This window comes from Diachasmimorpha longicaudata, chromosome 18, assembly GCF_034640455.1.
Source record: "Diachasmimorpha longicaudata isolate KC_UGA_2023 chromosome 18, iyDiaLong2, whole genome shotgun sequence".
Classification (NCBI taxonomy): Eukaryota; Metazoa; Arthropoda; class Insecta; order Hymenoptera; family Braconidae; genus Diachasmimorpha; species Diachasmimorpha longicaudata.
Window position 1 is genome coordinate 540,064 of NC_087242.1, and position 25,954 is coordinate 566,017.

The window sequence follows — 25,954 nt, forward strand, 5'->3', positions numbered from 1 at the left end:
AACGTCCTGAAGAGTCACTTTAACCCTTCTGTCCGTTGTTAAATGCAGTATTCCTGGTTTCGTTGCATTTATGTATTCATCATTCTTCGCAATAGATATCTTCATCGGCGTTTCCAGATTGATGAAATTTTCAACCAAATCACTTCGATTGATCAGATGTTCCGATGCACCCGAGTCAAGGATGAAGATGATTCCTGTATTTTGTTATGGTTGACACAGGTTGTTACTGACCATAAAAGCAAAGTCATCTGCGTCACAGCTGGATCACACGTTTTGGGCAGTCTGAACTGTCTTTAATGTTCTCTGTCTCTCGTGGCCTTATCCTTCTCCCGTTTCGTGTCTTCCATTTGAGCCCCCAGAAACTGTCGGCATTCATTCCATCTGTGTCCTTGTCTACCACAATGCAAACACTTCTCGTTAAATCCTTGAGTTTTGGGATTAATCTTTTTGAATCCCCGATGGAAACTCCGTCGTTTGAAATTGGCATTTCCAAAATACACCTTTTGATGATAGTTCTCACTTTTATTTTCCACATATAACACTTTGGCATTTGTATCACTTGATTTCGATTCTAATTTCACTTCATGGTCTAACAATCGCTTCTTGACACTTTCGAGTCTCAATTGATCACCACTGATGGTTTCCAGTGCAGTGATGACGCTCCATAAGACTCAAACTCTGTGAGGTGGATAATAAGTGGTATAGCTCCACGACATTCCACTTCATGTTTCTGCTTTCGTACTGGATGTTGCCTGGGATGACTTTTTCGACCGTAAATACTGTCCAGATTTTCAAGGATCTGCTTAGCTGTCTGACGAGGTTTCGCAAAGAGCACGAGTGCGTCGGGGAGATGTTTGATAACCGCTTTCTCGTCAATCGTTCAGCTTTCCTCCACTCCTTCGATGTCGGGTCCTCTGACTTGGAGTCTATTACTTTAGTCACATTATTTCCAGTTAATAATTCAGGAATCCTGAAATTTCACACACTATATTCTTCTCCGTTGAATGGTTTGAACTCGCTAGTAATCTGGAATCCTTCCATTATGGCACTTTTGTCTTAACTGTCACTTTTGTCAATAATTTCCACTTTTCACTAATTCACACTTAATATCAGAGAAGCAATTCGCGCACCGCGTTCCCTGGGCCCATAACCTATTGGAAATGGGATAATGGTTAAATGATCAGACGTGTGAATCCCGTTTTAATTCTCTTATTCTATACGCTGCAATGGCACAACCGCTCTGCCTCGTTTCCTTAAAGGAACAAACTAAAAGACTAAAGGGATACAATACCCTGAACCTGATGCTGACATAAACAATGGTCTCACTCATGCCCCTCTGTATACATTCAAGAAAACAGAGGATACACATCAACCGCAAAGTTCCTAGAATTTTCTCTCATAAAAATGTTTTCTACTCTCAAGTGGAAACACCAGGATAAAAAAAATACTAATCGTAGGAAGACCTATGCATTCCATTTGAAAATCAATTTTTGACAAACATTCGTAATGTAAAGTCCAATAACAAAAAAGGCAATGTCAATTCTACGATTATACAGAAGATTAAGTACTGTCCCATGACATTTAAATGGACTGAGTATGTTGGTTACCGGTGGAAAAGAAAATTTCAAATCGGATATCCTCAATTATTTATTGTAAAAATGTACTGTGATAGATTTCTTCCGCATATTTCCGTCGGATGGTCAAATCTTCCTGTTGATATAATTCTAGAATAGTTATTCTGGTGCAAAACATTGGTAAAAGCGAGTCGAAAGAACAGTGGACAGAGAAAGGACCCAACGTGGGTGATTGGCTGCGCATGACCTTAAGAGGTTGTCCTTATCAATGTAAGAAGGAGGCTGTCTAAGAGTTCGAGCAGGAGTGTTCGTAGAAGCCCCAAATTAGGCGTCCGAGAGATAAGCGGATCATTGTCGTATGAGCGACACATAGTTGTAATGGACCCGAGCGGTTGGGTTCGAGTTTCGGGATTAACACACGCGGATAAAGGATAGAAACAAATATCTCCAATCAATTAACTACTTTTATTCATTATTTCCCAAGATTATTAATGATTAAAGACTCGCTCTGAGACAGAAAGTATCAGGCGAGCATAAATACAAAAGAGGTAACTCTTAATGAAAAGAATTCGGATCACTGACCCAGAGAATACGAATCTACGAGTATTTATTGTCTCGTGGATTCGTATTACAACTGGTCATTCGACCCCACCGTACATGCAACGTGTACGGTGACGCCCTGAAGGCCATTTTCGAGGGGTAAAGCGCTGACGCTGCGCCCCAGTTATCTACATAAGTTGAATATACGTGGATTTATCCACATATATTTATCGTCTTTCATTTTTCTTTCTTCATATGTTTTGAATTCCGAATAACACGTGCCACTTTCGTGTCCTCGTATTCTCCGGATTACAAAACTGAAATGTTATGGAATTTCGGGGCATAACATAGTTGTCGAAATATGTTGATGAGTATTTTTATGGGGATTGCAGTGTAATGAAACGATGCGAAGGGATTTTGGAAATAGAAAAATAGTAGAGAGGATTGAGAGTCCGTTTATTCTTCCTTATATTTTGACAAAATATTTCGACTCCCTGTGTATGCCTCAGGCCCTGGAAGGTTAAAATATGTCCTCGATAGTTTTTCACCGTTTAGAGCGGAAGCCATCATGTGACTTTGTCGATTTTCGCTCGCTAGGGATGAGTTATCTGTGCTTTTGTGAAGTTTTTACGGGAGCGATGTCTAAGAGGGGTGCGTAGTGTATAGCCTTACCCTCTGTTAACTTCGTCTACAGAACAATCGTCCTCTGAAATTTCAGGTTCTTTCCGATGCCTAATGTCTGGCAATGCTGGCGGAGGCTGATGGAACTTGGGATTACCCAGAAACTCCCGAGGAGTGTTCAGACTTTGGAGACTAATGGCAAAATGTGCCCATCGTTTAGCTGAATATGTTTTCCGGGCTCTGACAACAACTTGTATGAGATCTACAGAATTAACACGAGCTAATGATTGTCCATGCAAAGTCCCTTGTGCTTTGGCGGTTATCAGCGTTAATAGCGTCAATGTATCCTAATATACTAGCAGCTTTTCGCTTATATACTTTAGGTACAGTCGCATCAATAGTTTTTGGGTCGTATCCTTCAGTGATTTCAGTTTCGTCGGGGGTCCACGTTTCTAACACCGGTGCTTTACTCCGCTCTGTATAAAACAAATATAGTCTCAGAACGTCATTATGCAATTCCCATTTTTCGTGATCGTCTATAGAAATTGTCAAATTTAAAATTTCCAATAGTTGGGTATCTACTTTCCAATAGTTGGGTATGTACTTGTAACAATGCGTGAACTTTGAGCTGATGGCTGAATCGCTTTAGCCATTTCAGTTAAAATATGGCGAGCATCAGCATGTGAAGATTTCGTTTTAGGCGTTCCACACCGCCTCCTAATACAAGAATCATTTTACGTGCATGCTCCATCCGTACACAACAGTTGAGATAAGTGCGCTTATTAGAGGGCCCTATAGCATCGGTAAAAGTGAAGCACCTTATTGATTCATTATTTTTTTCTTGGTAGGTAAACTTTGTTTGTTATCGGCAAGTTTTCTCAAAAAGTTTTTATGTTTGCACAATTTTCATTTGTCACAACTTTTCAAAGGAATAGTCCGGTGTAGCAAGTTTGAAGCACACTCGCGAATTAAATCTTTATGAGAGTGTTGTGTTATTACTCGTCGTAGGCTGGGTGGTGCGTGAATGAGAGTGTGTAATAAGGCTGTATTCTTTTCTGCAAGCGACTTGTTAATAGAACACTTTTGATAACGCCTTCTCATTGGCATCACACATGAACGACCGGTACCATCCGTGATGCTTCTTCTCCTTGTATATTGTAATCCTTCCGCAGAATATGAACATAATGACAGGGGTCACTGGGGAATACAGTGGTACGTAACGTACAGTTTTTGAGAGTCGATCGCTTCAAATCTACTAACAACTAGCCATGAGCCGCCGAAATTGTAGTACAACAGGCTTCTTGCAGAAACTTTGGGTTTTCTGGATATATTGGGCGAGCCAAATGAGAAATTCCGGCATGATTCGTGGGATTTTTAAATACGACGATGTAATTTGTATCCAGTGAAATGTCTCTCTGCCTTTTTCCTTGTTGGAATAAATTTTGAGATATAAATATGAAACTGAGATTGTTATGACTACTTCCTTTTGTGGATAAATCAACTATCGCACCATTCGAGGAATTCCGCATCAAATCGTCCACCACAACCAATTTTGGTTTATTATCATCGAAAACTCCAGATCGTGGTAGGTGTTCGGTTGTTAAGCGATGTCTTCGCACACTCGTACGGACCCGCTCTACACTCATACACATACCAGTCCTGCTCTCTCAACTTGACAGACTCACTCGGATAATTCGTGGTCGTTTCACCCATGACATGGAAGGGGCCACGTACTGGATAGGGACTTGTGGATTCTCACGTGGTAACATCTAATCTCTGGCGCCTGTGCAACTAGGCTCTTCTCTTTTTTTTGCCCGTACCAGTGAATTGATCTCATTTTCTCTAGTTCCGCGCATTAAAATTTGTTCGGCGATTAAAACTAAACTTATTATTTTTTTGTTGGACGTCAAGTCACTCGTGATAAGTTTTTACTAACGTAAAATAACGAGATATGACCAACGCCACGTGAGCGTGAATTTTCCTGAACCTGTCAAAATCATCCCGAATCTAATCCAAGTCCATCTCGCTCATTCCTAAAAAATATCCCCAAAACGAGATCCCGCTCCGAACAGTAGGCCTCCACGAAAGTCGGCATAAGTGTTATCATAATCCGAATATCTATTCTGCCAGTCGGCGTAATAAAAGATCACTTTGTTCAATTTGTGTATCGCACATTTGCTTAATTTCCTTCATAAACCGTTTAACAACAAATGTTTTTCCACATGCTGTAGGGTCGCAAATCATGGCAGTGAAGGGATGTTTCCACCTTGTGTCCATATTGCCTTCTGAATAATTATATTCAGAACCTTATGATTTTATACAATTTGTGACATTGGCCATGAGGAATTGGTTAACAATTAATTCCTGATGGCGGAGTCACTAATAATGAAAAAATTTTCCCTTTCAATCCATTAATATTGAAAGGGAAGGCCTGTAAAATTGATTAGATTAATTGGGCATAAAAACCACAAACTCGGGTGAAATTGACATATAATTGATAATTTAATGAAATACTGGACTTTCCGTATAATAATTATTCGTACAAAGAATACTTCAGGCCTTTTCTTTAAATTCAAGGGAGGGGGGTAAGGCCAACCAGCCGGCGCAAACGCTTTACGCTATATAATGAAAAAAAATAAGCCGTCATGGGACGCCTGGCAGATGTGAAACATCATGTGTGTACAAGTAATATGCATATAAGATGATATTATTACAGGAATTAAATATAGCCTAATGGAAAAATGAAGTATTACGAATTTCTTACAGAAAATGGTAACTTTATTTAATAAACATTTATTTACATGTGATATAAAAGTTCGATATTAATATCAAGTGGCCACAATTTAAATATTTTCATTCGTGATTTCAGTAATAGTTATATTTGATGTTTCCTCTGCCGGTATTACTGTGACGATTGGTCGATGATAACTAAAGTACATTACAAAAATATTGGACGGAACATCATCAAGATATCTCACAAATACAGCATCTATTGTTGTTCTATATTAAAAAATATAAACACACATTTATATTTAAAAAAATATAAATATGTTAATAAAATCTAAGATAAAAATTAAAATAGTCTGGTACTATTCGATTAATAAAGTCTTACACAAGATTGATAGTATGCCTTGTGTTTGAATGATCAGGGTGGCGTCCAGTTTCAATAAGAATATGTTGTGATCCCTGCGATGATTGTTGGGAACTGAAATATTTTAAAAAATATGATATTAAAATACACAAAAAAAAAAAATATTTAAGTGTGGCTTCAATATACTCATGAACTCAAATCTTAGTTAATTATTGCAATATATGACTAAAGATTTGAAGATAATATTAATATAATTTATATAAATTATTAATATGATTAATATGAATATAATTAATTAAATATAAAAATATAATAATTACATTTAAGGAGACTTGAAAAATACGATCTACTTACTGATGACTTGGTAGTATACCATAGTGTAGTTTCACTTTCTTTGCACAAGTTTGATCAGTTTGATCTTCTGAGTTATCACTGTCACACATATTTTATTGTCAAAAATTAAAATGAAAAATTAAATAAAACGCAGGTTATGTGTACCCTAGTAAACAACAACGTCGAACTGAGTGAGAAGCCACACCGTACACTCTACTACACAGAATATAGATAGGCATACCTTAGTATAGCGTGGCGATTGCTCGCCACGGCAAGTATCGCCACGCCAACGATTCGGTTTAGGAGTGCGCCTATAGATGTTTCACATCAAAAATTAAAATAGTCTCGTACTATTCGATTAGTAAAGTCTTACACAACATTGATGGTATGCCTTGTGTTCAACTGATCAGGATGGCGTCCAGTTTCAATAATAATATTTTGTGATGCCTGTGCAGATTGTTGAGAACTGAAATATTTTAAAAAATATGATATTAAAATATACCAAAAAAAAAAAAAATGTTGAGTATGGCTTCAATATACTCATGAACTCAAATCTTAGTTAATTATTTCAATATATGACTAAAGATTTGAGAATATAAATTTAGTTAATAAATTTGTCCATATTCATTCCTTCATGAATAATAAAAAAATAATTAATTAAAGATAATATTAATATAATTTATATAATTATTAATCCTAATATAATTTATAAATTACTGATATGATTAATATCAATATAATTAATTAAATATATAGATATAAAATTACAGTTATGGAGACATGAAAAATAGGATCTACTTACTGATGACTTGGTAGTATGCCATAGTCTAGTTTCTCTTTCTTTGCACACGGTTGATCACTTTGATCTTCTAAGTTATCACTATCACACATATTTTATTTTCAAAAATTGAAATAAAAAATTACATAAAACACAGGTTATCTGTACCGTATAAAGAACCACGTGGAACTGCGTGAGAAGCCACACCGTACACTCTACTACACATAATATATATAGGTATACCTCAGTATAGCGTGGCGGCCCATCCGCACACCGTCCACTCTATTACACAGAATATAGATAGGCATACCTTAGTATAGCCTGGCGAATGCTCGCCACGGCAAGTTTCGCCACGCTAACGATTCAGTTTAGGGGTCCGCCTATAGATGTTTCACATCAAAAAAAGAAGGATTCTAATTGTTGAGGCGACAGCCTCATATGGATAAAGGGCGGCAGCACCTCCTGGGCGAGGTCTGCTTGACCGGCCGCGCTGGCATTCAGGTGCGTAGTTACGCACCTGAGGCGCTGTCCTTATCACCGTTTCCGGTGACTCTACGGGAACGTTCGAATCGAATCTGGAACGTTCGATGTTTCCGGAGGTTTTTCTCTCGGACGTTCCGAGAGACATTTTGTAACGTGCTCTCGTGGTAACCGTTAACCATCGACATTTCTCTGTCACTAGATTTATCTCTCTACCGCGTTCTATAACGAAGTGTTGTTCGCGGCTCGTTTGTAGGTCACAACTGTATAATTGTATATTTTAATGGTTGTTAATCATAAGTGACGCGAAATAAATAGTTTTTTATTGACAAAACCCAGTGCCTCTCGTGTCACAATTATTTCCCCCCGTTAACCCGCATCCCCCTCTCCGCGGTTTTTTTGCGCTCTCGCCGGAACACTAATAATATGCAAAAAACCTGGGGGAAGAAGTTAAGGGAACGATTTACTTGTATCTCAGTAAAAAAGAATCTATAGAGGGGGATACAGATAATCAGGGGGAGTTCAATTATAATCGGAATGCTCACCGTTGGGGGGAGGTTATATTCAGGGGACAAGGTAATGTTCAATAATTTTGGGGCGGGAAGAAAATAAAAGAGGGGTACTCACAGTGATAGGGGAACCCTCCAAAGTTCGGATATCTTCAAAGAAGCAAAAGGGGGGCACTTTTCTCTTGATCGATACGCACGTCTAGCCTCGCCTTCTGTCGAACTCTTTTGTTCTTCTTCTCCTCCGTCTCTCTTGTCCGCCGCTCCTTCATCACCTTCGCAAATTTCCTCACTCTTCCTTTTCAACTCAAGAACTCTTTAATATTCTTCATTTTCTCAACTTTGACTATTTCTGCACTACCACTACTCAATCTGAGATACTCAACTGTATCTCGGACGGGTCTAAAGCGTAGTGTAGTCATGATTACTCGTTTCGAAGTCCTCAGCGATCCTCTTGATGGAGTGGGGGACCCGTAATCCAGTCGTCACTCCATTCATGGCACGTGGGTTCCTCTGCTCTGGATATCCGGGGGGAGGGGATAGCAATATCGCACTTTGAGTACTGTGGCGAAGGGTTAAAGGGAGGGAGAGGAATATACTCGAGAATGTGGGGGCCAACGGCAGCAGGAAAAAACCTAGCCTGCCACACAGAGGCGTATTCTTGGGGGCTGAGGGGAGGGCACAAGTTCTGCCTCGTCACAAATTTTATGATATCAAAAAATGTCATGGATTTGGAACTGTTAGGGGGGGAGTGGCATAATGCACCTGCATTGGGGGTGCTAAGTGGGCGTACCTATGGTTAAGGCGAGAACATTGCACGTGGGCGGGGGCAGATAAATAGCTGAAGATGTGCAGTATGTTGCCACCTAACTGCAGTTTCCCAATAACGGTTTGAAATGTCGGATCCAAACGATTTAGCGGGACTCCGTGCCTCCAGACGGGGCTTACGATTGGATAGATAACTTTGATCTTGACTTATTCAGTAATTTTTCAATTGGGAATAATTTTGACAGAGATTTATTTCTATTCTATTGTAAGCTCTTTGATATTCAATATGGTGGTAGCGAAAATACGATAAGTGATTCTAAGGCTCTGGAAGCTGTTAAAGATGTTAATCGAGATTTACTACATCAACAGAATGGTGAGTCTCTAGTTTTATACCACTTATAATAATGAGAAAAAACATTTAGACATATTGTTGTCGTTGAAAAACCGTAAACTCAATTTCAGATGAACAAAATGATCGCGCTGAAGAAATTGAAGGTCTACCGTCAGTCTTAAGGATCGTACGCAGATCCCGCCAGAGACTTCCACGTTTCAAACTTGAGACACATGTGATGGAGTTTGTAACAATCCTTTACCCAAAGGACGTGACCCTACCGACCGGGTGAAAGGCCTTTTCGCAACGTGTATAATGAAATTATTGAGGCACTAGGACGCGGTATGAATCAAATGTGCCTTACATTCCATTTTGCAAATATGGAAAGAGACAATGCCTGGATAAGTCCACGTGCGATCAACGGTTATGAGTTTCAAGAATCTCCTGAGCTCCATCGCGCAGAGCGTCAACGGTTTCGGCTGTGCCGATACGCTATGGATCAAACTTTATGTGCCTGAAGCCCTGGTAGGTCAAGGGTTGCTTGAAAGTGACATGATGAGAAGGCTGAGAAGAAAATGTATTCTTCACATTTCGAGTGACAAGGGCTTGTGCCTTGCCCGATCACTTGTTGTGGCCACAGTATATGCGAAAGAATTGGAAACGAGAGCGGATACGGGTAAGATACACAAAGTATGGCAATCCATATGGTAATGCAAGAGTAGAATACAGCATGAGGAGGCCAAAAGCCTAATTCAAATGGCACGAGCCATTGCTCCTGGCGAGGGCTGTGCTCTACAGGACGTCGCTCAATATCAACTGTTCTTGGCTGAAGAAGGATGCCTTATCAAGGTTTATTCTTTCACGAGGAATGCAAAAGATCACCCTGTAGTCTACGATGGTACGCCTGAACTCATTAGCAGGAAGATGTCCGTACGGTGCACCTTACCGATTGTGTTTTGTCCAGGAGATAAACACTATGAGCCAATCCAAAATTTACCTTCTTTCTTTGGCGTGAAATATCCTTGCAAACCGTGTTATAAGCTTTACACTGTGCGGGGACTTATTTGTGATAAGACTCGCGACATGTGCTTGAATAATCCTCCGTGTGACTCTACGATCGTTGAAAAAATAGTGTGTGACGATTGTAAGCGACAGTTTCACGGCCAATTATGTTCCGAACAACATAAAAAGGCAAGGTTTTTTTGTGGGAATAATCGGACCGTCTGTGGGCACATGAAATTGGGTGAACAATGTAATAGGAAAAAGAATCATCGTAAAACTCAGAATCATGTGTGCCATAAATATTATTGCAACGTATGTCAAATGGACAAAAGTGTTTCTGATCTGTACTATATGCCTACCTTAAAGAGTAAGAAAAAATGAGCCGTCATGGGACGCCTGGCAGATGTGAAACATCGTGTGTGTACAAGTAATATGCATAAAAGATAATATTATTACAGGAATTAAATATAGCCTAATGAAAAAATGAAGTATTACGAGATTCTTACAGTAAATGGTAACTTTATTTAATAAACATTTATTTACATGATATAAAAATCCGATATTAGTATCAAGTTGCCGCAATTTAAATATTTTCATCTGTGGCTTCAATAATAGTTATATTCGATTTTTCCTCTGCCGGTATTACTGTGACGATTGGTCGATGATAACTAAAGTACGTTACAAAAGTATTGGATGAAACACCATCAAGATATCTCACAAATACAGCATCTATTGTTGTTCCATATTTGGTAGTAGATTCTTTTGGATCGTTATTGATTTGCCATTGAAATTCTTTTTGAAGAAATGTCATTAATGGCATTGATTCAGCTCTTGCAAAATTTACATTGAAATATGCAGCTAAAAATAATGGTAGTTTATGTTTATTCGTTTTAAGAATTATTGAACCTGTTTGACTATAAGGAAATAACCTTTCATGTAAAAATGAAATGATATGATCCATTTTGTTATTAGGTGAAATGTATATTATAATCATAATTAATTCACTTCCGTCTTGTAGTTTAACATGTGAAGAACACATATCTCCAATAGATGCAATAGTTTAAAATAGTCTGGTACTATTCGATTAATAAAGTCTTACACAACATTGATAGTATGCCTTGTGTTTAACTGATCAGGGTGGCGTCCAGATTCAATAATAATATTTTGTGATCCCTGTGATGATTGTTGGGAACTGAAATATTTAAAACAATATGATATTAAAATACACAAAAAAAAAAAAAATTTAAGTGTGGCTTCAATATACTCATGAACTCAAATCTTAGTTAATTATTGCAATATATGACTAAAGATTTGCAAATATAAATTTTATTAATAAATTTTTCTATATTAATTCTTTCATGAATAATAAAAGGATACTTAATTGAAGATAATATTAATATAATTTATATAAATTATTAATATGATTAATATGAATGTAATTAATTAAATATAAAAATATAATAATTACATTTATGGAGACTTGAAAAATACGATCTACTTACTGATGACTTGGTAGTATACAATACTTTCTTTGCACAAGGTTGATCACTTTGATCTTCTGAGTTATCACTGTCACGATATATTTTATTGTCAAAAATTTAAATGAAAAATTAAATAAAACGCAGGTTATGTTTACCGTAGTAAACAACAACGTCGAACTGAGTGAGAAACCACACCGTACACTCTACTACACAGAATATAGATAGGCATACCTTAGTATAGCGTGGCGATTGCTCGCCACGGCAAGTATCGCCACGCCAACGATTCGGTTTAGGAGTGCGCCTATAGATGTTTCACATCAAAAATTGACTTTGAAACGCGTGGCGTTTGTTTCCTATCACTTTGAGATCAGACCGGATGAGGTATTGCAGGGAAATACTGACGTCAACGTACACGTTCCAAACCTTTGCGTTGCACAAACGGTGTGTGTCCGCTGTGCAGACATGAACGACGACAATATTGTGAATGCTAACGATAACCACAGAAATCCATGTGGGGTTTGTAAACATGGGGAAAATGTTTCCGATGGGAACGATCCTGTGCGCGGATTTGTTGATTATATCACGTCGATAGATAAGACGGATGAAAAAGTAGTTTGTATTGCTCATAACGCAAAAGTCTATAATTCACAATTTATTTTGAGAGATGTTATGCGGCGAATTAACAGCGAAATTAAAGCATTAATTACCGAAACAAACATTATTTTAATGGATTTTCGGGATCACAAATGTATAGATAGTTGCAATTATTTTCACATGGCTCTCGCAAGTTTGTTGAAAGCATTTAGTTGGGGGAATATAGCGAAATGCTATTCCACATTCTTCCACGTTCTTTCAATACGTAAGATAATCAAAACTACGTAGGCCCTATACCTGCTAGAAAATATTTCGGTGCGGATACAATGAGTGTACAAGATCGTTACAAATTTCTATCTTGGTGTAATGAACGCGTAGAAGAAAATTATGAATTTAATTTTCATAAAGACATTCTTGTTTATTGCAGACTTGATGGTATAATTTTGAGACGAGCCGGTGTGGAGTTTTGGAAATTAATTATGAATGCTGGGAATATCTGCCCTTTTACCGATTGGGTAGCGACTGCGGCAACCTTGTAACACAATAGATTTTTATTAACATAAAAATGGACCACCAGCGAGCACACGAGAAAACCCGACAGAGAGGTTGAATCCAGCAGAGGGCCCAGAAAGCTCCCCGACCACCACAGGGACAGTGACACCTCCAGCTACGGAAAACCAGTCCGCACCAGATTTGGAGGTAAATCTGGATTTATCCCAGTCCGAAAAGACGCTTGTGGCAGCCCTCTGGCCAGAAGGAGTACCTCCGGAACTAACGGACTTGCAGTTTCCGGCCGTGGAGCGAGACATCAAAACCATCTCTCCACCAAGGAGCTCAAACTACTCCGAGGCTGGGCCCTTCTCGCTACCCGCATCTGCGACCCTCCACCCTGAAGTGGCTCCTACTAAGGTATCCCAGGACTGCGCCTCATTGACCACCACCGTTCAATCCAGGGTCGTGCTGGAGAGGATACCAACAATCTAGCCAGCCCCATGAATTCAGGACTACTGGGAACCTCTAAATTCCTGGTTACTAGAGTTGTGGGACCTGGAGAGAAAGAGGAAAGGGTTCATGCTAGCCCTCCAGCAATGTAGCCTGCAGCCCCTCAAATATATACCCAAGCTCCGGTATATAGTCCCTCCACTACCCACACCAGTCGGAGCTGCGGAGGATGATCCCCCAACACGGAGTGAACCACAGTCCTCAACGGAGAAGGTCCACATCCCCCTTCACCCGAAACACCAGGGCCACCCGAAAACTCAACCAGCTCCTCATCATCCTCCTCGTCCTCGTCCTCTTCCGACTCATCGAGCTCGGAAAACACCTGCTCGGAAACCCATAATCACCCAGATCCGGATGGGGATAAAAATCTGGCCAGTCCTACTGCCGACGACCCGATGGAAGTAGTGGGATCTCCCGCGAGATGCCCCAGACACCCACCTTCGACGTCCTACAGATAGACTGGCAGGATGATGAACAGACTTCACTGTCAGGGGTGAGCGTGAGGCTAGAGCCGGACACTCCTCGTTACACCCAACCAGACTACTCCTCCGAGACCACTACAGGATGGATCTGGAACCATACTCCGGACTTCCCCACAACCAAGGGCCCCGGCGACAGAAGATGCTGGTCCTAGCACCTCCACCTCCGGATTGGCTCCACTCAAGACTCCAGGAGAGGCAAGTACGGATCAGAATCCGACCACATCTTGGACACCCCACCAAGTGACCGCCCGAATCTCTCACCTCAGCGATCGCCACTCCACCTCTAGGTCGACCATGAAGCCATCCCCGGTCACTTCGACGGCAGGCCACAGCCAACGAGATCGTCCAAGCGGCTCCAAGAAAAAGAGGATTCGGTGCTTCGACTGTCGTCGACATGGCCATCGACCAGCTGAGTGCCCCAATCCCACAGGGGGATTCTTCTGTGGGAAGTGTCCATTCTGATTCACAATGGATCGACCATGTCCGACTCACCAGACCGAGTTCACCAGAGCAACGGCCAGTCGGTCAACCAAGCAGACACCGGGATACTCAGAGACCCGAAACCCCGCGTATCTAGCGACGCTCTCCAGGGAGTCTCCACCTCCAACTCGACGTTCCATGATTACAACCTGAGATGGCGATCGCCCAGTTCAGCATCGCATAGATCGATCTCCATCCCCCAGAGGAGCTCACGTGGACCAATATCATCCGGATATCCTAAGGGATGCACAATATGCCCGTTACTGGGAACAAACCCCGGGAGTAGAAAGGTACGAAGAGTACCTACCGGAATCCTCCATCAGGAGGACAACATACCCAGTCCAGGAACAGTACTGGAATCCTCACACGGACTATCCTCCGATGTACCCCTACTACGGAGGTTCATCTAGCGAGGTAAGGAGGGACTTTCCAGCTAACCCTCTTCGAGCCAGCACCGCTTCTTCTACCTCCAGTGACATCACCCTCCCAGCTGAGACCGTCGCCGCCATCACCGAGCTACTAATGGGCAGGTTACTACTGGCCAGAGATCACCCAGAAGACCGGCAGAAGGCATCCAAAGCCTGGGGATCCCGCTATCCTCGGCGCTAACCTGCGCCGGCCCTAACTCCGAACAGGCAAGCCACCTGTTACGTAACCGCGGAAAATGCATTCCGCTACGATAGTTCTTTTATTTTTTTTGTCCGACAGTTTTTCCTGTATTGGGGTGTACGCTCAAGAGTAGCGTGGTGTGTGGAACTCCAATGTTAGTTTTTTTAGGTTCTCTTTTTGTTTTTCTTTTTGTGATATATTTTGTAAAGGGCGAAGGAATGCTAGTAATTTTTTTTGTTTATACTCGCAGAAAGTGCGCTGGGCCAGGAAGCCCTATTAGTGTTAATTTTCTTTCTCTTTTCTATTTTTTTATTTTTGACAAGTGGTCGAGAAAAAAAAAGACTGATTCGCCGTCAACGGCTGCAAATGCCTACATATGTTTTTTTTTGTGAATGAAGGATAATGTAAAAGTTTATCGCTCACGTCCATCTATCTAGATCCGATTAATAATCTCAGGTCGTAAGTACGACTTAAGATCCTACCAGGAAAAACATCCAAAGCCTACCAGAGAGATGAAGGACTGCTCCACGCTGGACCCAATAACCGGAAGACATACTCGGATAAGGATCGTCAAACGAGGAGAATGTAACAGACATGTGGAGACGTCTGTTAGGAACACTCACAGACGGGCGGCATTTCAGCCGAGACGACCCATGTAGAAAAACGTGAGTGAAAGAGAGAATAGAGAGAGAAGATTTTTATCAATCGCGTAAGTTTGCACCCCGGTGTGGCTAAACCCGACCAATAGGCGTTAGTATACCTTTCCCGCCACCCTCAGGTGGTTAATAACCTCAAGTAAGGAGTTTGCTCGCCGTTTGCTGCCCCAAGTATGAGTTTTGTGGGCCCACCAAAATTATTGTGAAGAAGGGGCAACATAAGAATCATCCAGTAGTTTTTTTTTTGGATTCACCCTTCGTGAATCCTACGGGCATTCGAATAAGCCCTGCTGAAATGCCGGCGCTCCAATGAGTGCATTTTAGGGGGTTAATTGCTTAAGTGTTTGGTTTTTGGTGGAAGGTCGCTCGAAGCAGGTGCGGCCCCTGTCTTCGACGAATTGCCAGGCTGTTTAGGATTTATGTAATTAGTTTTCGGTTTTTGGGTTGTGCCGTGCATCGAGTGGGTGGAAAATGAGAGGAAGAGAATTTAAAAATTATCACGAGGAAAGCAATCTCGCGAATTTCCCGAATCGACCGGAGGTTACTCCCACGTAGAAAACTAAGGAAAAATTAAGGGTTAGCGGAAAATGTTAGAATTGATTAGGGGTATAAGAGGAAATCGTGTCGGCCCTCCGCTCGCGCCGGGAAGAGGGGTAATAAAAATTATCATCCGGCGTCGGCGGAGGGGGGATCCGTTCGCAACATCTCCTCGGGATGAACAGCCTGGCTGCGAGTGCCAGCACCCCAGAGGGAGGGATCCGCGAGATAAGTTAAGATCGGGTCAAGTATGGAAGGTCAGCAGGGGATATCGCGGCCAACACCTCACTGAATCGCCAATTTTAAAATAATTATTAAGAAAATTTGAGTGTCCGCGGATCCCCGGGGAACCAGCCGGGAGGACTAGCCACGATAATCGCGTAAAGGGTGACTATCAGAAAGTTATAATTCCCCCATTCAAATTTGAATGGGGAGGTTTTTGGCGCGCGGAGCGACACCGGCGCCGCCGCAGTACATCCGCCAGAACTAATGTTCTGGCAGAACTGGTGTTCTCGTGTGAGGCAGAGTTCCGCCATCCCTCGTCCACTTCCCGCCAGGACACGGGATCGAGAGGAGGTCCACTATCGCCACTCCACGAGGGAACATAAGGGACGCTATGGGAGGATCCCACCCAGCCCACAAAATTTGTGCTAAGGTGAGAGGTTAGAGTTTAATTATTTTCCCAGTCACCCTGATGACTGGAGACCCGCGTATAAAAATGATGGGTGATTGAATATCCCGATCGATCCACGGATCGAACGGTGTTTCCCCCGTTGAGGTGGTCGATAGGGTTCAGTCGTGGTTCACCCGAAAAGTACGGCCGGTCGGGTGTGAATTTTGTCAATTTTATCCCCAGGGAACCGTCCCCGTGGGAGTTTGGTAACGTTCGTGAGGGAATGTTGATAAGAATCCCGGGGAAAATTCACCGGAAAACCCCGTGGAAAGTGAGGGTTTCACGAGGCAGTAGTCGGAACACATGCGTACCGTCGGGGCCTGGGGTATTCCGCTCCCCGTACGGGAGATGTCATGTCACAGGGTACATTTACTATTTATTTAACCCCCCCTAGATCCCGGAGAATCAACCCGAAGGAAGCGCCAAAACCCTAGAATTATTAGTGGGCAATCAACTAATTAGACTCCGGTCGGTAAAAGGGAGAGCTGGGACGGCGATTGAAGTAATTAGGCTAGAGAGGGTGACACCACCCGGTGCACCTCGGAAAATTTCAGGAGGACCTCGGGAAATAGGGCGCAGCCCCCGGTTCTTCCCCATTAGATCACATCGACGTGATCGGTCAGTCGGGATCTGTTAATTGAAGAGATAAGTTGGGAAGTTTGACCCGTTTAAAATATAGTTTTTGTTAAATCTAAGATGAAAGGAAAGGGCAGGCGAAGACCCCTAGATGTAATGGTGAGTTAGTTGTTTAAATTATTCGCTCTGGGTTAACCCCAAAGCGCCTGATTCCGGTTTCGGGTGGCTAGTAATAAGACATGATAGTGATTCCCCCAATTTTGCGATGATTTACCCGCCAATCAATAACGGGTGTTGCGTCTCAAGTACGCGAAATTAACAAGCTTCAATATGCAATCAATTCAATTTCTTATTTTTTCATTTTTTCGTTTAATACCTTTTAGAATTTTTATCCCACTCAGCCTTATGCTTTAGAAAAAATTGTAAATCCATAAATTCACTTAAATCATTTCTCTAATACCTCCATTAGACCCTTCAGAATTGTTTTATGGTCTGTCCATTTATAGCACTCGACCCTCAATAGTCCCACAACATTTTCACCCAGACACCTTTTATTGGGGAATAGGCCCAAGGCGCCAATTTCTCCCTCTCCCTAGTTCCTGCATTTCCGAATTCTCCAATTAAAATATTATCACTCCCATCACAGACCATTTTTTGACCAAATGATTTTGACAGTTTAGTTCAGTTCCAAATCTCATCTCTTAGAAGGCACACCTCATCGGAGGTCCCCTTGTGTATTGTGTCTCTATAAGAAATATTAATAAAAATAAATAAATTCCATAAACGTGAGTAATAATTGCAAGTGCTCATCAATGAAGGTCCCCTCCCTCCTCAAGGCTCCTCATCGAATTTCCCCCTTTTTCTCGTTAACAAACAACTACACAAAGATAATTTCGGCGAGCAGTAAAAAATTGCATATACTGTTCTGAATACCCCTCTCTCTCTCCCTCTCTCTCTCTCTCTCTCTCTCTCTCTCTCTCTCTCTCTCTCGCGTTAGTTGGATTAGTTCAGGCTGTATTATTTTTAATTTTTCTTCGGTATATTTTTCATTATTTGAACTGAGATTTTGAGGAGATATATATTCAGGGAATTGTGCAAAGTTAATTGGGAACTTATTCTAAAGCTTTCAGAATAATCGGGGAGTTAGTACAAATTATCCAGGATTGTTATCCATGGTAAAAATTAGAGAAAATTCAAAGGGGATGTCAGGAACATTTGAACAAAAAGAGTAATTAAACCTTTGGGAATTTCAGTAGAATATTTAGGCAGTTTTGTATATGTTTTGTAAGTAATTGGGAGGGCGAGAAGTTTTGAGAAATATAGTTAACGTAATTATTATTGAGTGACTCCTTTTGTGATTTTTCCCTCCTAAATCCCTCCTTTTTGTGGCCAATAACTCACGTTCCACCTGAAATCCACCTGTCTCTCCGCAACCTAGCACACTGGGCAACCCGGGGACCGTTAACTTTCCCCAGAATCTAATCAGCTCTCTTTTTTTGCTATAAGTTTTAGTTACGTTTTCGTTTTTGAGTAATTTTGGGATTCGATGATTGAAGATCTGTAAAAACTCCGGTTTGGTGCTTCCGGCCTAAAAACTATCCGGCGCCGACCGGTTTAGATTTTGGGTTTAATTAGATTTAGGGGAAGTAGGGCGAAGGTAATGGACATTTTCCAACCCCACAGGAAAATGTCACGTTACAGTAAAATCTAATTCACCTGCTCTACCAAGGATCTCGATGTCATGACTGCCCCATGATTTTTTAAAGGGACGCTCTTCTTGCAACCATTGTTGGAGTTTTGGCCAATCTTTTTTAGTAGAATAGTAGCTGAAATCTTTCATGTTTTCATCAAATTTTTTTCGCATTCATCCATCAGCAACGATTTCAATTATCTTTTTCCCATTGTCGGTGAATTCTCCCACGAATTCAACGAGTCGATACCGATATTTATGGCTTTCCTTAGCACTCATTATCTACAATAAGGGGAAGAATTATTTCAACTAATAGGCCGTTGATTTGGAGGTTAAATAAATGCCCTTTTTTCTACATTCATAAGAATAAAATAATGATAATAAATAATAAAATAATTAATAATTCACAACAATAAAATAATTTCGTGTATAACAACATAACTTACCTAAAATTCTATGAATAATGTGGCAATGGATGTATTGTACATGGGCACGTTTGTGTGGAAGCGCTAATAACTGTGAAAATGGCGGACTAAAAAATTGAGTGGGGATCACAAATGACTCCACAATAGTCATTGCATAGCACAATGAGTCAGTTGTGACGTTTGGATTCTGGCTATCCACTGCGATGATCTTCTCTGGATAGCCAAGTGGTAGTAAATAGTCCTAGACTACTTACCATGCGGTTATATATATATATACTTTTCTGGGTGCTACTAGCGGTTGCTATTAGCTTGGCGTATATATCCCCTCTTGGGACTGGTGGTGATGGGGCACTCCTGCGTCTTGTCCCCTTCTGGTGGGGCGTCGTGCCCCGTCCGGCTAGACGTCGGTGAGCTCTCCGGGTTCACTCTTCTAGGAGGGCTCTCTTAGTGACGGATTGGGAACAACACAACTAACCTCACTCCCGGAATATGTTAAATATGTATATATTTACTTTTAATGTTATACACTCCTTGCGCGAGTGGGTCGGTAACGCGTTATTAGATTGTCCTGAGTTGGACTTGGAGCGCGGTTACGAGCGGTGGAAGACCCGGTTTAGTCTGCTGCTGGAAGGTATCTGACTCTCAGCGAGTCTCTAAATTTCCTCCAAGTCCAAATCGCTGTTCGAAGCAGTTCCACGGCTTTTTGCACGAATATTGTCTTGTGTCATCATTGACGCAAGACTCATACAGTCAAACAGTATACTGGACGTGCCAAAAACCCTGAAACTGCTTTATTCGATCCCTGCTGCGACGTCACTTGGGTGCTGACAATGGTCTAAACGTCCGTTGGATTGTTCAGTCCTTTGTCCAAATGGCGTTGCAGGGAGTAAATCGATCCTCCAAACATTGGGGCAGCTGACCACAGCGTCTCCAAGACGCCGTGGGACTGCTGACCAATGTCTGGGCATCGATACTCAAAAAAACGACGCATTGGCAGAGGCCAATACGTCACACAGTCTTGTTTCTTTTTTCAATTTTTCAAGTCGTCAAGTTTTTCAGGAAAAATCACTCGTGCTTCGCACTCGTGATTGTTTATCCTGAAAAACTTGACTCCTTCATTTGTTTGCAACGAATCTATCGGGAAATATTCGATAATTTTGAAGCACTTGTGGTATTATATGTGATTACTTTTTTCATGCCAATTTCAACCAATCAAATGGTGGCATTTCCCGTCACGTGGTACAAGTAAGAGAGTTTTACTTCGGATATTTTTCGGATATTTCCCTGTTTGTTACTAAGCAATGAACATATCCGATAAACAATTTGTACGCGTTTCCAACCCCAAAACTGTCATTACAAACAATGAAGTTCAAAGACTTTACCTCAACATGAGCAGATTTGGAGGAGAATCCTTGGAGATTATTGATCAAAAAATTAAAAGTAATGTTCCTAATAATACAGTGAAGACAAAAGCCACAATTTGGAAACAATTCTCTGCATTTTGTGCAGACAGAAAATATACGCTGGAGAAGCCACAACTACGAGTGAAAAACCATACTATATGACGTGAAATGCCCTACATTTAATTGTTTGCAATTGGAATGAAAAAAATAATCCAGCCAAATACCCCTCGACCTTCATAATTAATCGAATATTTCCCTCCAGTTTCCCTGCGTAGCACCGATCGGGATAAGATTCGCAGAAAAACCCTCGCGCTTCGCGCTCGGGTTTTTTAACCTGCGAACCTTGTCCCTCTCATTGCTACGCAACGAAACTCTCGGGAAATATCCGATAATTTTGACGGTCTTGGGGTATTACTATTGATTATTTTTCCCACCCAAATTTCAGCCAATAGAATTGCATCATTTGTTGATATTTTGTATAGCCTACCTCGAATATCAGCGATTATTTTTCCCATCCAAATCTTGGCCAATAGGATTGCACCATTCGACGTTATTTTGTATAGCCAACACGGTATTTCAGCGGAAATTCTTGGAAATTTCACTGGAAATTTTGCATGTTGATATATATTAAAAAAAACAAATGTTGAAGTAACCCTCAATTGTATCTGACAGATTAAATGGCAATTCGTTGAAAATTATGTCTCATGGTGCAATTCTATCGGCCAAGATTTGGATGGAAAAAATAATCCCCCGAATACCACTCGAACTTCGAAATTATCTGATATTTCCCTCAAGGTTCCCTACAAACAAATAAGCTTGTCAAGTTTTCCAGAAAAATCACTCGCGCTTCGCGCTCGTGATTTTAAAACTGGAAAACTTGACACGTTCATTTGTTTGCAACGAACCTATCGGGAAATATCCGATAATTTCGGAGCTCTTGTGGTATTATATGCGATAATTTTTTGATAATTTTGATAAACAAACGACACCTAACCAAATAAACCTCTTTTCATGTCATGGCACAATTCTCTTGGCCGAAATTTGGATAGGAAAAATAATCCCCTGAATACCACTCGAGCTTCAAAATTCTAGAATATTTCCCTCTAGGTTCCCTGCATACAAATGAAGTCGTCAAGTTTTTCAGGAAAAATCACTCGTGCTTCGCACTCGTGATTTTTTAGCCTGAAAAACTTGACTCCTTCATTTGTTTGCAACGAATCTATCGGGAAATATTCGATAATTTTGAAGCACTTGTGGCATTATATGTGATAATTTTTGGAAATTTTTATTGAGCCACACAGGAAGATTTCAGAACATTTTGTCATTGAAAATTCGGAATCTCGTGGAGAAACCAAATAGAATAATCAATTTCTGTTTCATATTTCCCTGAAAATGAACGGAAAACAAGGAAATTGCATTTTTGAATTCGGGGAACATTACGATTTTATTGAAAAACCAAGGAAATTGATCTCCAATATTCATATTAGAGTATATATTTAAATAAATTACGGAATTATCATTTTCGTACCGCTTAAAATTCGGGAATTTTACTGAAGGATAAGTGATTAGGTAGACTGGAGATTTCATGATTTTCAAATGTGTAAAAAGCATTTGATGCCACTGGATAGGCAATTCCCAGTGAACTATCCCGATATTAATAAAAAAGTTTTATTAGTATTGTTCATCATATTAACAAAATGAGCCATGTTCCTACTCCAAATCTATCGCGTTTTCGTTTCTCTCCCATGTCTGTTTCCGTCCGACTGCCCCACCACGCGCGCCATCCGCTCCCTTTTCCTGTCGCTTTTTCGTTACATACGATATTGGAATTACAGCCCAACGAGCGCAAAGAAGTTTCACTTCAAAAAACTACTGTGGAGAAAATTTTTTATAATTGCTAAGAATCGTTATTGATAATTAGCTTGGTTCCACCCTATTGCTGTCAAGATTTCCATACTAGCTCTAATCTGGCTTGACCGAGGTCATGTTGCCAGGCTACAATTAGCCATATAAATCTGGGCATCATCATGGCTTGGATGACAGCCTTGGATACAGCCTGGTCCAAGCTTAGTAAACACAAGCTTGGGTACTAATCCTGAGCCTGGACAGGGCCAAATCTGGTATCCAAGGGTCATATTTACCAGTCTTGGATATAGACTGGCAGCACCATCGGCGCAAGGTAGGGCCAGCCTCGATGAGCCAAGGCCTGGAAATCAAAACAGTTACAAGCCTGGGCCGGTCGTCAAACCTTGGCGCCTCCTACCTGGGTTATTCCGTTGTACCCACCATTGGTGCAGTGACTAGCTTTTGTAAAAAATAGAGGTAACTTGAGTTGACACGTGCTGAGTGCATTTTTTTTTTGGACCTGCCCAAATTCCCTGCGAGCCAGATCTCTCATTAAACAAAATGCATCACGATGAAATCCGAAAGTTTATGAACACACGATATGTATTCCAAGCATGTGATTGAATATAAAGTCGACCTCTACAGTATACAAGCCATTCATTTATGCGATTAGCAGTTCATTTACCTAAACAACAAAACATCACTATCAATGAGTTTGAAGATGAAGACGGTTTGAGATCTACATTAGAGAAAACAATTATGTTACTTGAATATTTCTTTTTGAATCAACGACAGCTAAAAGCCAGAAATTACACGTATGGTGATATTCCGTCACATTACGTTTACAACAAATCACGAAATTCAAATGAACATAGGTGGAAAAAACGTAAAGCACATTCCAATATGATTGGACAAATGTAGTCAATAAGCCCAACTGAAATAGAATTATTTCATCTACGATTACTTTTAATAGGAGTTAAAGATGTCACTAGCGTTGAAGATCTCACCACAGTCAACGGTCAATTGTGTGATACATTTTATAGTACCTGTTTAGCACTGGGGCTAATTGAGGATGATCAAGAATGGGAACGTGCCCTGACAGAAGGAAAAATTTGGATGATGCCACGTCAACTAAGACATTTATTTGTACGCATGTTAAAATATGGCCATCGAAATCACCTAGAAGAACTCTGGGAACCATTTCAAGACGCTTTCTCTCAAGATTTTCAATGAAATTATAATGAATCCGAATCTGAAGAGAGAGCATCTGCCCATATCAATACACTCTTCATAAATGAAAGGTCCAGCTTAAGCGCATTTGCGACAATGCCACCATTAGATGAATATGAAGTAGATGTTAATGATGGTAGCGATGATCAAATGTCAATTAATTAGTGATTTTTTTATCTGGGACGAAGCACCTATGCCACCTAGATCTGCAATGAAAAAAAACGACCGTACATTACGTGACTTGATGGATACTATTGCGTGTCATATTGCACATTCAGAATTTTTGGTATTTCTCATCATTGTTTCCTTCGATTTCTTATTTCTAAATTAATTGTCCCAAAAACGATTTTATCCCAAGGGAACATATTTTCCCACTTTCATAAATCCACAAAAACGAAATTATTTTCAATCGTCAGTACAGCTGCCCGCTCAATTGTTTTATTACGGTATTTATTTATTTTTCTCAAAATCTAGACAGGACCCTTCGTTCACATTATTAATTGTCTTCTTAGATTTTATCCCTCATCCCTTTCAAAATTTCTGCTCTTCGGAGCCGTTCACAACTAGCTTACATTTTCACGACGAACCACAATAATGTTTTATTGCACCAATCGGTCTGTCTCGACAATCCTCATCACGGCACCTACCCTAGTAAATCCAAGGCTGCTGCTCCCTTCCACCTCCCATAACCGGAAAAACCGCTCAATTTTCCAAATATCGTTATTTTTCCCACCTCCTTTGCATTTCCACCAATGGGAAACCTCTATTTTTCATTCATTTATTGGGAGTTACCACTTCCATTTTCACGAACTAATATTAATTTTTGAAATGGTTAATCAGTAGAACTTAGAACCTCTTAGTAGTTACATTAAGTAACAGTCTGTACATTTTTGTTCAATAAATACAAAAAAATAGTGAACCAAGTGAAGTGATTAATCCCGACTACCCAAGTCTTCTAATATTCACCTTTCACATCCTCACCTATTCTAATCTACTCAAAAAAACCTGAACTAATTACACCAAGAACCCATTCGGCGTATAATAGTTAGTTTAAGAGTGCATAAATTGAAACCCCTGGAATTTACAACTCCAGAATCAATAAGTTTCTTTTTAATTATTCACTCCCCTAACAGATACTAATTTGGAGGACAAATTATGTTGATTGGAGAAGATTTTTGGTAGTTATTATCAGTGACTCCAAATAAAATGAGATGTGAGTTGGTCAACTCCTCAATCGAATTCAGTCATTTATGGAAGAATTTCTTAATATTTTCCTTAATAGAAAATACGCAAGCTTTACCGGGAGAGGCTGAATTCGCAAAATATCTCCTATCACTGGGTGATGAGAAATCGAGATACGCGGTAGCGTATCGGCCAAGTACACATTGCATACACGAAAGATCGCCGATCGCCGAAAGCTACCAAGTATCTATACATCACACAACTTCCGCTTCCGCTACCTCCAGTCCCTTTTTCTTAGTTAATAAACTTACGCGATAATTTAGATGAAAACTAGCCTTAGTTACGTAATATAAATCGCGTATCAGCTTTCCACTGATCCAATTATCGGTTTTATTTATTGAATATCAACGAGAATATGGGCACAGCAACGAGCTATCATGCACATTTCTCGAGTTTTTATTATGTCCATCAACTAACGGGTTACACTTGAGCCGCTCAGTTGGCAGCGCGCAGTGTAGTATCCTGTAGTGTAATACAAAGTCGTGATTGGCCATTCGCTTGTAAGATGGTGGCGATCTAGAGAACCTAGACAACAGCGTACAGTGCAGTGAAATGTTGGTGAACGCATCCTCGCTCGTTTCTTCAGTTTCTGGACATGGCCGACAACGATCTCAACATCCCAGCTCTGGCAGAAGGCGCTTGAAAATATTAAATATTAACTATGTAATAGAAAAAAAACTCGTTGCACTCCGGGAGTGCAGGCAGAAGTGGAAACTTGAACTTATAGCGCGTTGGGCACTTTTTGGGTGAGCATTTTTAGGTGCGCTCGCGACATGAGAAATTGTACATAAATAATCAAGTTTATCAAAGCAATGTGGGCACTTTTTGAATGGACATGAAGTATAATATAGAAACTATATTCGAAGGAAGTGGTTTCATTTAAATGAGTAAATATTAGTAAATAGTAAATACAAAATTCATCAATTCTCATACATAATTTCAACAACTCTTACATCATCATTATCAGCATTTTCATCAAATTCTAAAACTGAAACAATAGGTCTA

At 40.6% G+C, this 25,954-nt stretch overlaps 4 protein-coding genes across 4 annotated transcripts in view; 2 read left to right on the top strand and 2 right to left on the bottom strand.

Moving 5' to 3' along the window:
- LOC135170878 (uncharacterized) overlaps positions 1-25,954 on the bottom strand; it is a 371,576-nt gene that overhangs the window by 145,491 nt on the left and 200,131 nt on the right. The gene's annotated exons all lie outside the window — the stretch shown is intronic.
- LOC135170877 (putative tyramine receptor 2) overlaps positions 1-25,954 on the top strand; it is a 75,363-nt gene that overhangs the window by 15,752 nt on the left and 33,657 nt on the right. The gene's annotated exons all lie outside the window — the stretch shown is intronic.
- LOC135170887 (uncharacterized) lies at positions 5,398-7,514 on the bottom strand. The gene is made up of 4 exons (XM_064137045.1): positions 6,962-7,514; positions 6,181-6,625; positions 5,848-5,940; positions 5,398-5,735 (listed from the first exon to the last, which is right to left on the bottom strand). The coding sequence occupies exons 2-4, from the start codon at positions 6,267-6,269 to the stop codon at positions 5,579-5,581; spliced, it is 339 nt and encodes a 112-aa protein (XP_063993115.1). The 5' UTR covers positions 6,270-6,625; positions 6,962-7,514; the 3' UTR covers positions 5,398-5,578.
- Positions 8,708-11,053, top strand: LOC135170739 (uncharacterized). Its single transcript, XM_064136792.1, has 2 exons — positions 8,708-9,064; positions 9,154-11,053. The coding sequence occupies exon 2, from the start codon at positions 9,779-9,781 to the stop codon at positions 10,403-10,405; it is 627 nt and encodes a 208-aa protein (XP_063992862.1). The 5' UTR covers positions 8,708-9,064; positions 9,154-9,778; the 3' UTR covers positions 10,406-11,053.

Excerpts from the sequence above, each read along its gene's own strand:
- LOC135170887 (XM_064137045.1), bottom strand. The coding sequence starts at position 6,269 with ATGTGTGACAGTGATAACTCAGAAGATCAAACTGATCAAACTTGTGCA. Across the intron at positions 5,941-6,180 it reads GGTATACTACCAAGTCATCA|TTCCCAACAATCATCGCAGG; the intron begins GTAAGTAGATCG and ends AAAATATTTCAG. Across the intron at positions 5,736-5,847 it reads AGGCATACTATCAATCTTGT|AACAACAATAGATGCTGTAT; the intron begins GTAAGACTTTAT and ends TTTTTAATATAG.
- LOC135170739 (XM_064136792.1), top strand. The coding sequence starts at position 9,779 with ATGGCACGAGCCATTGCTCCTGGCGAGGGCTGTGCTCTACAGGACGTC.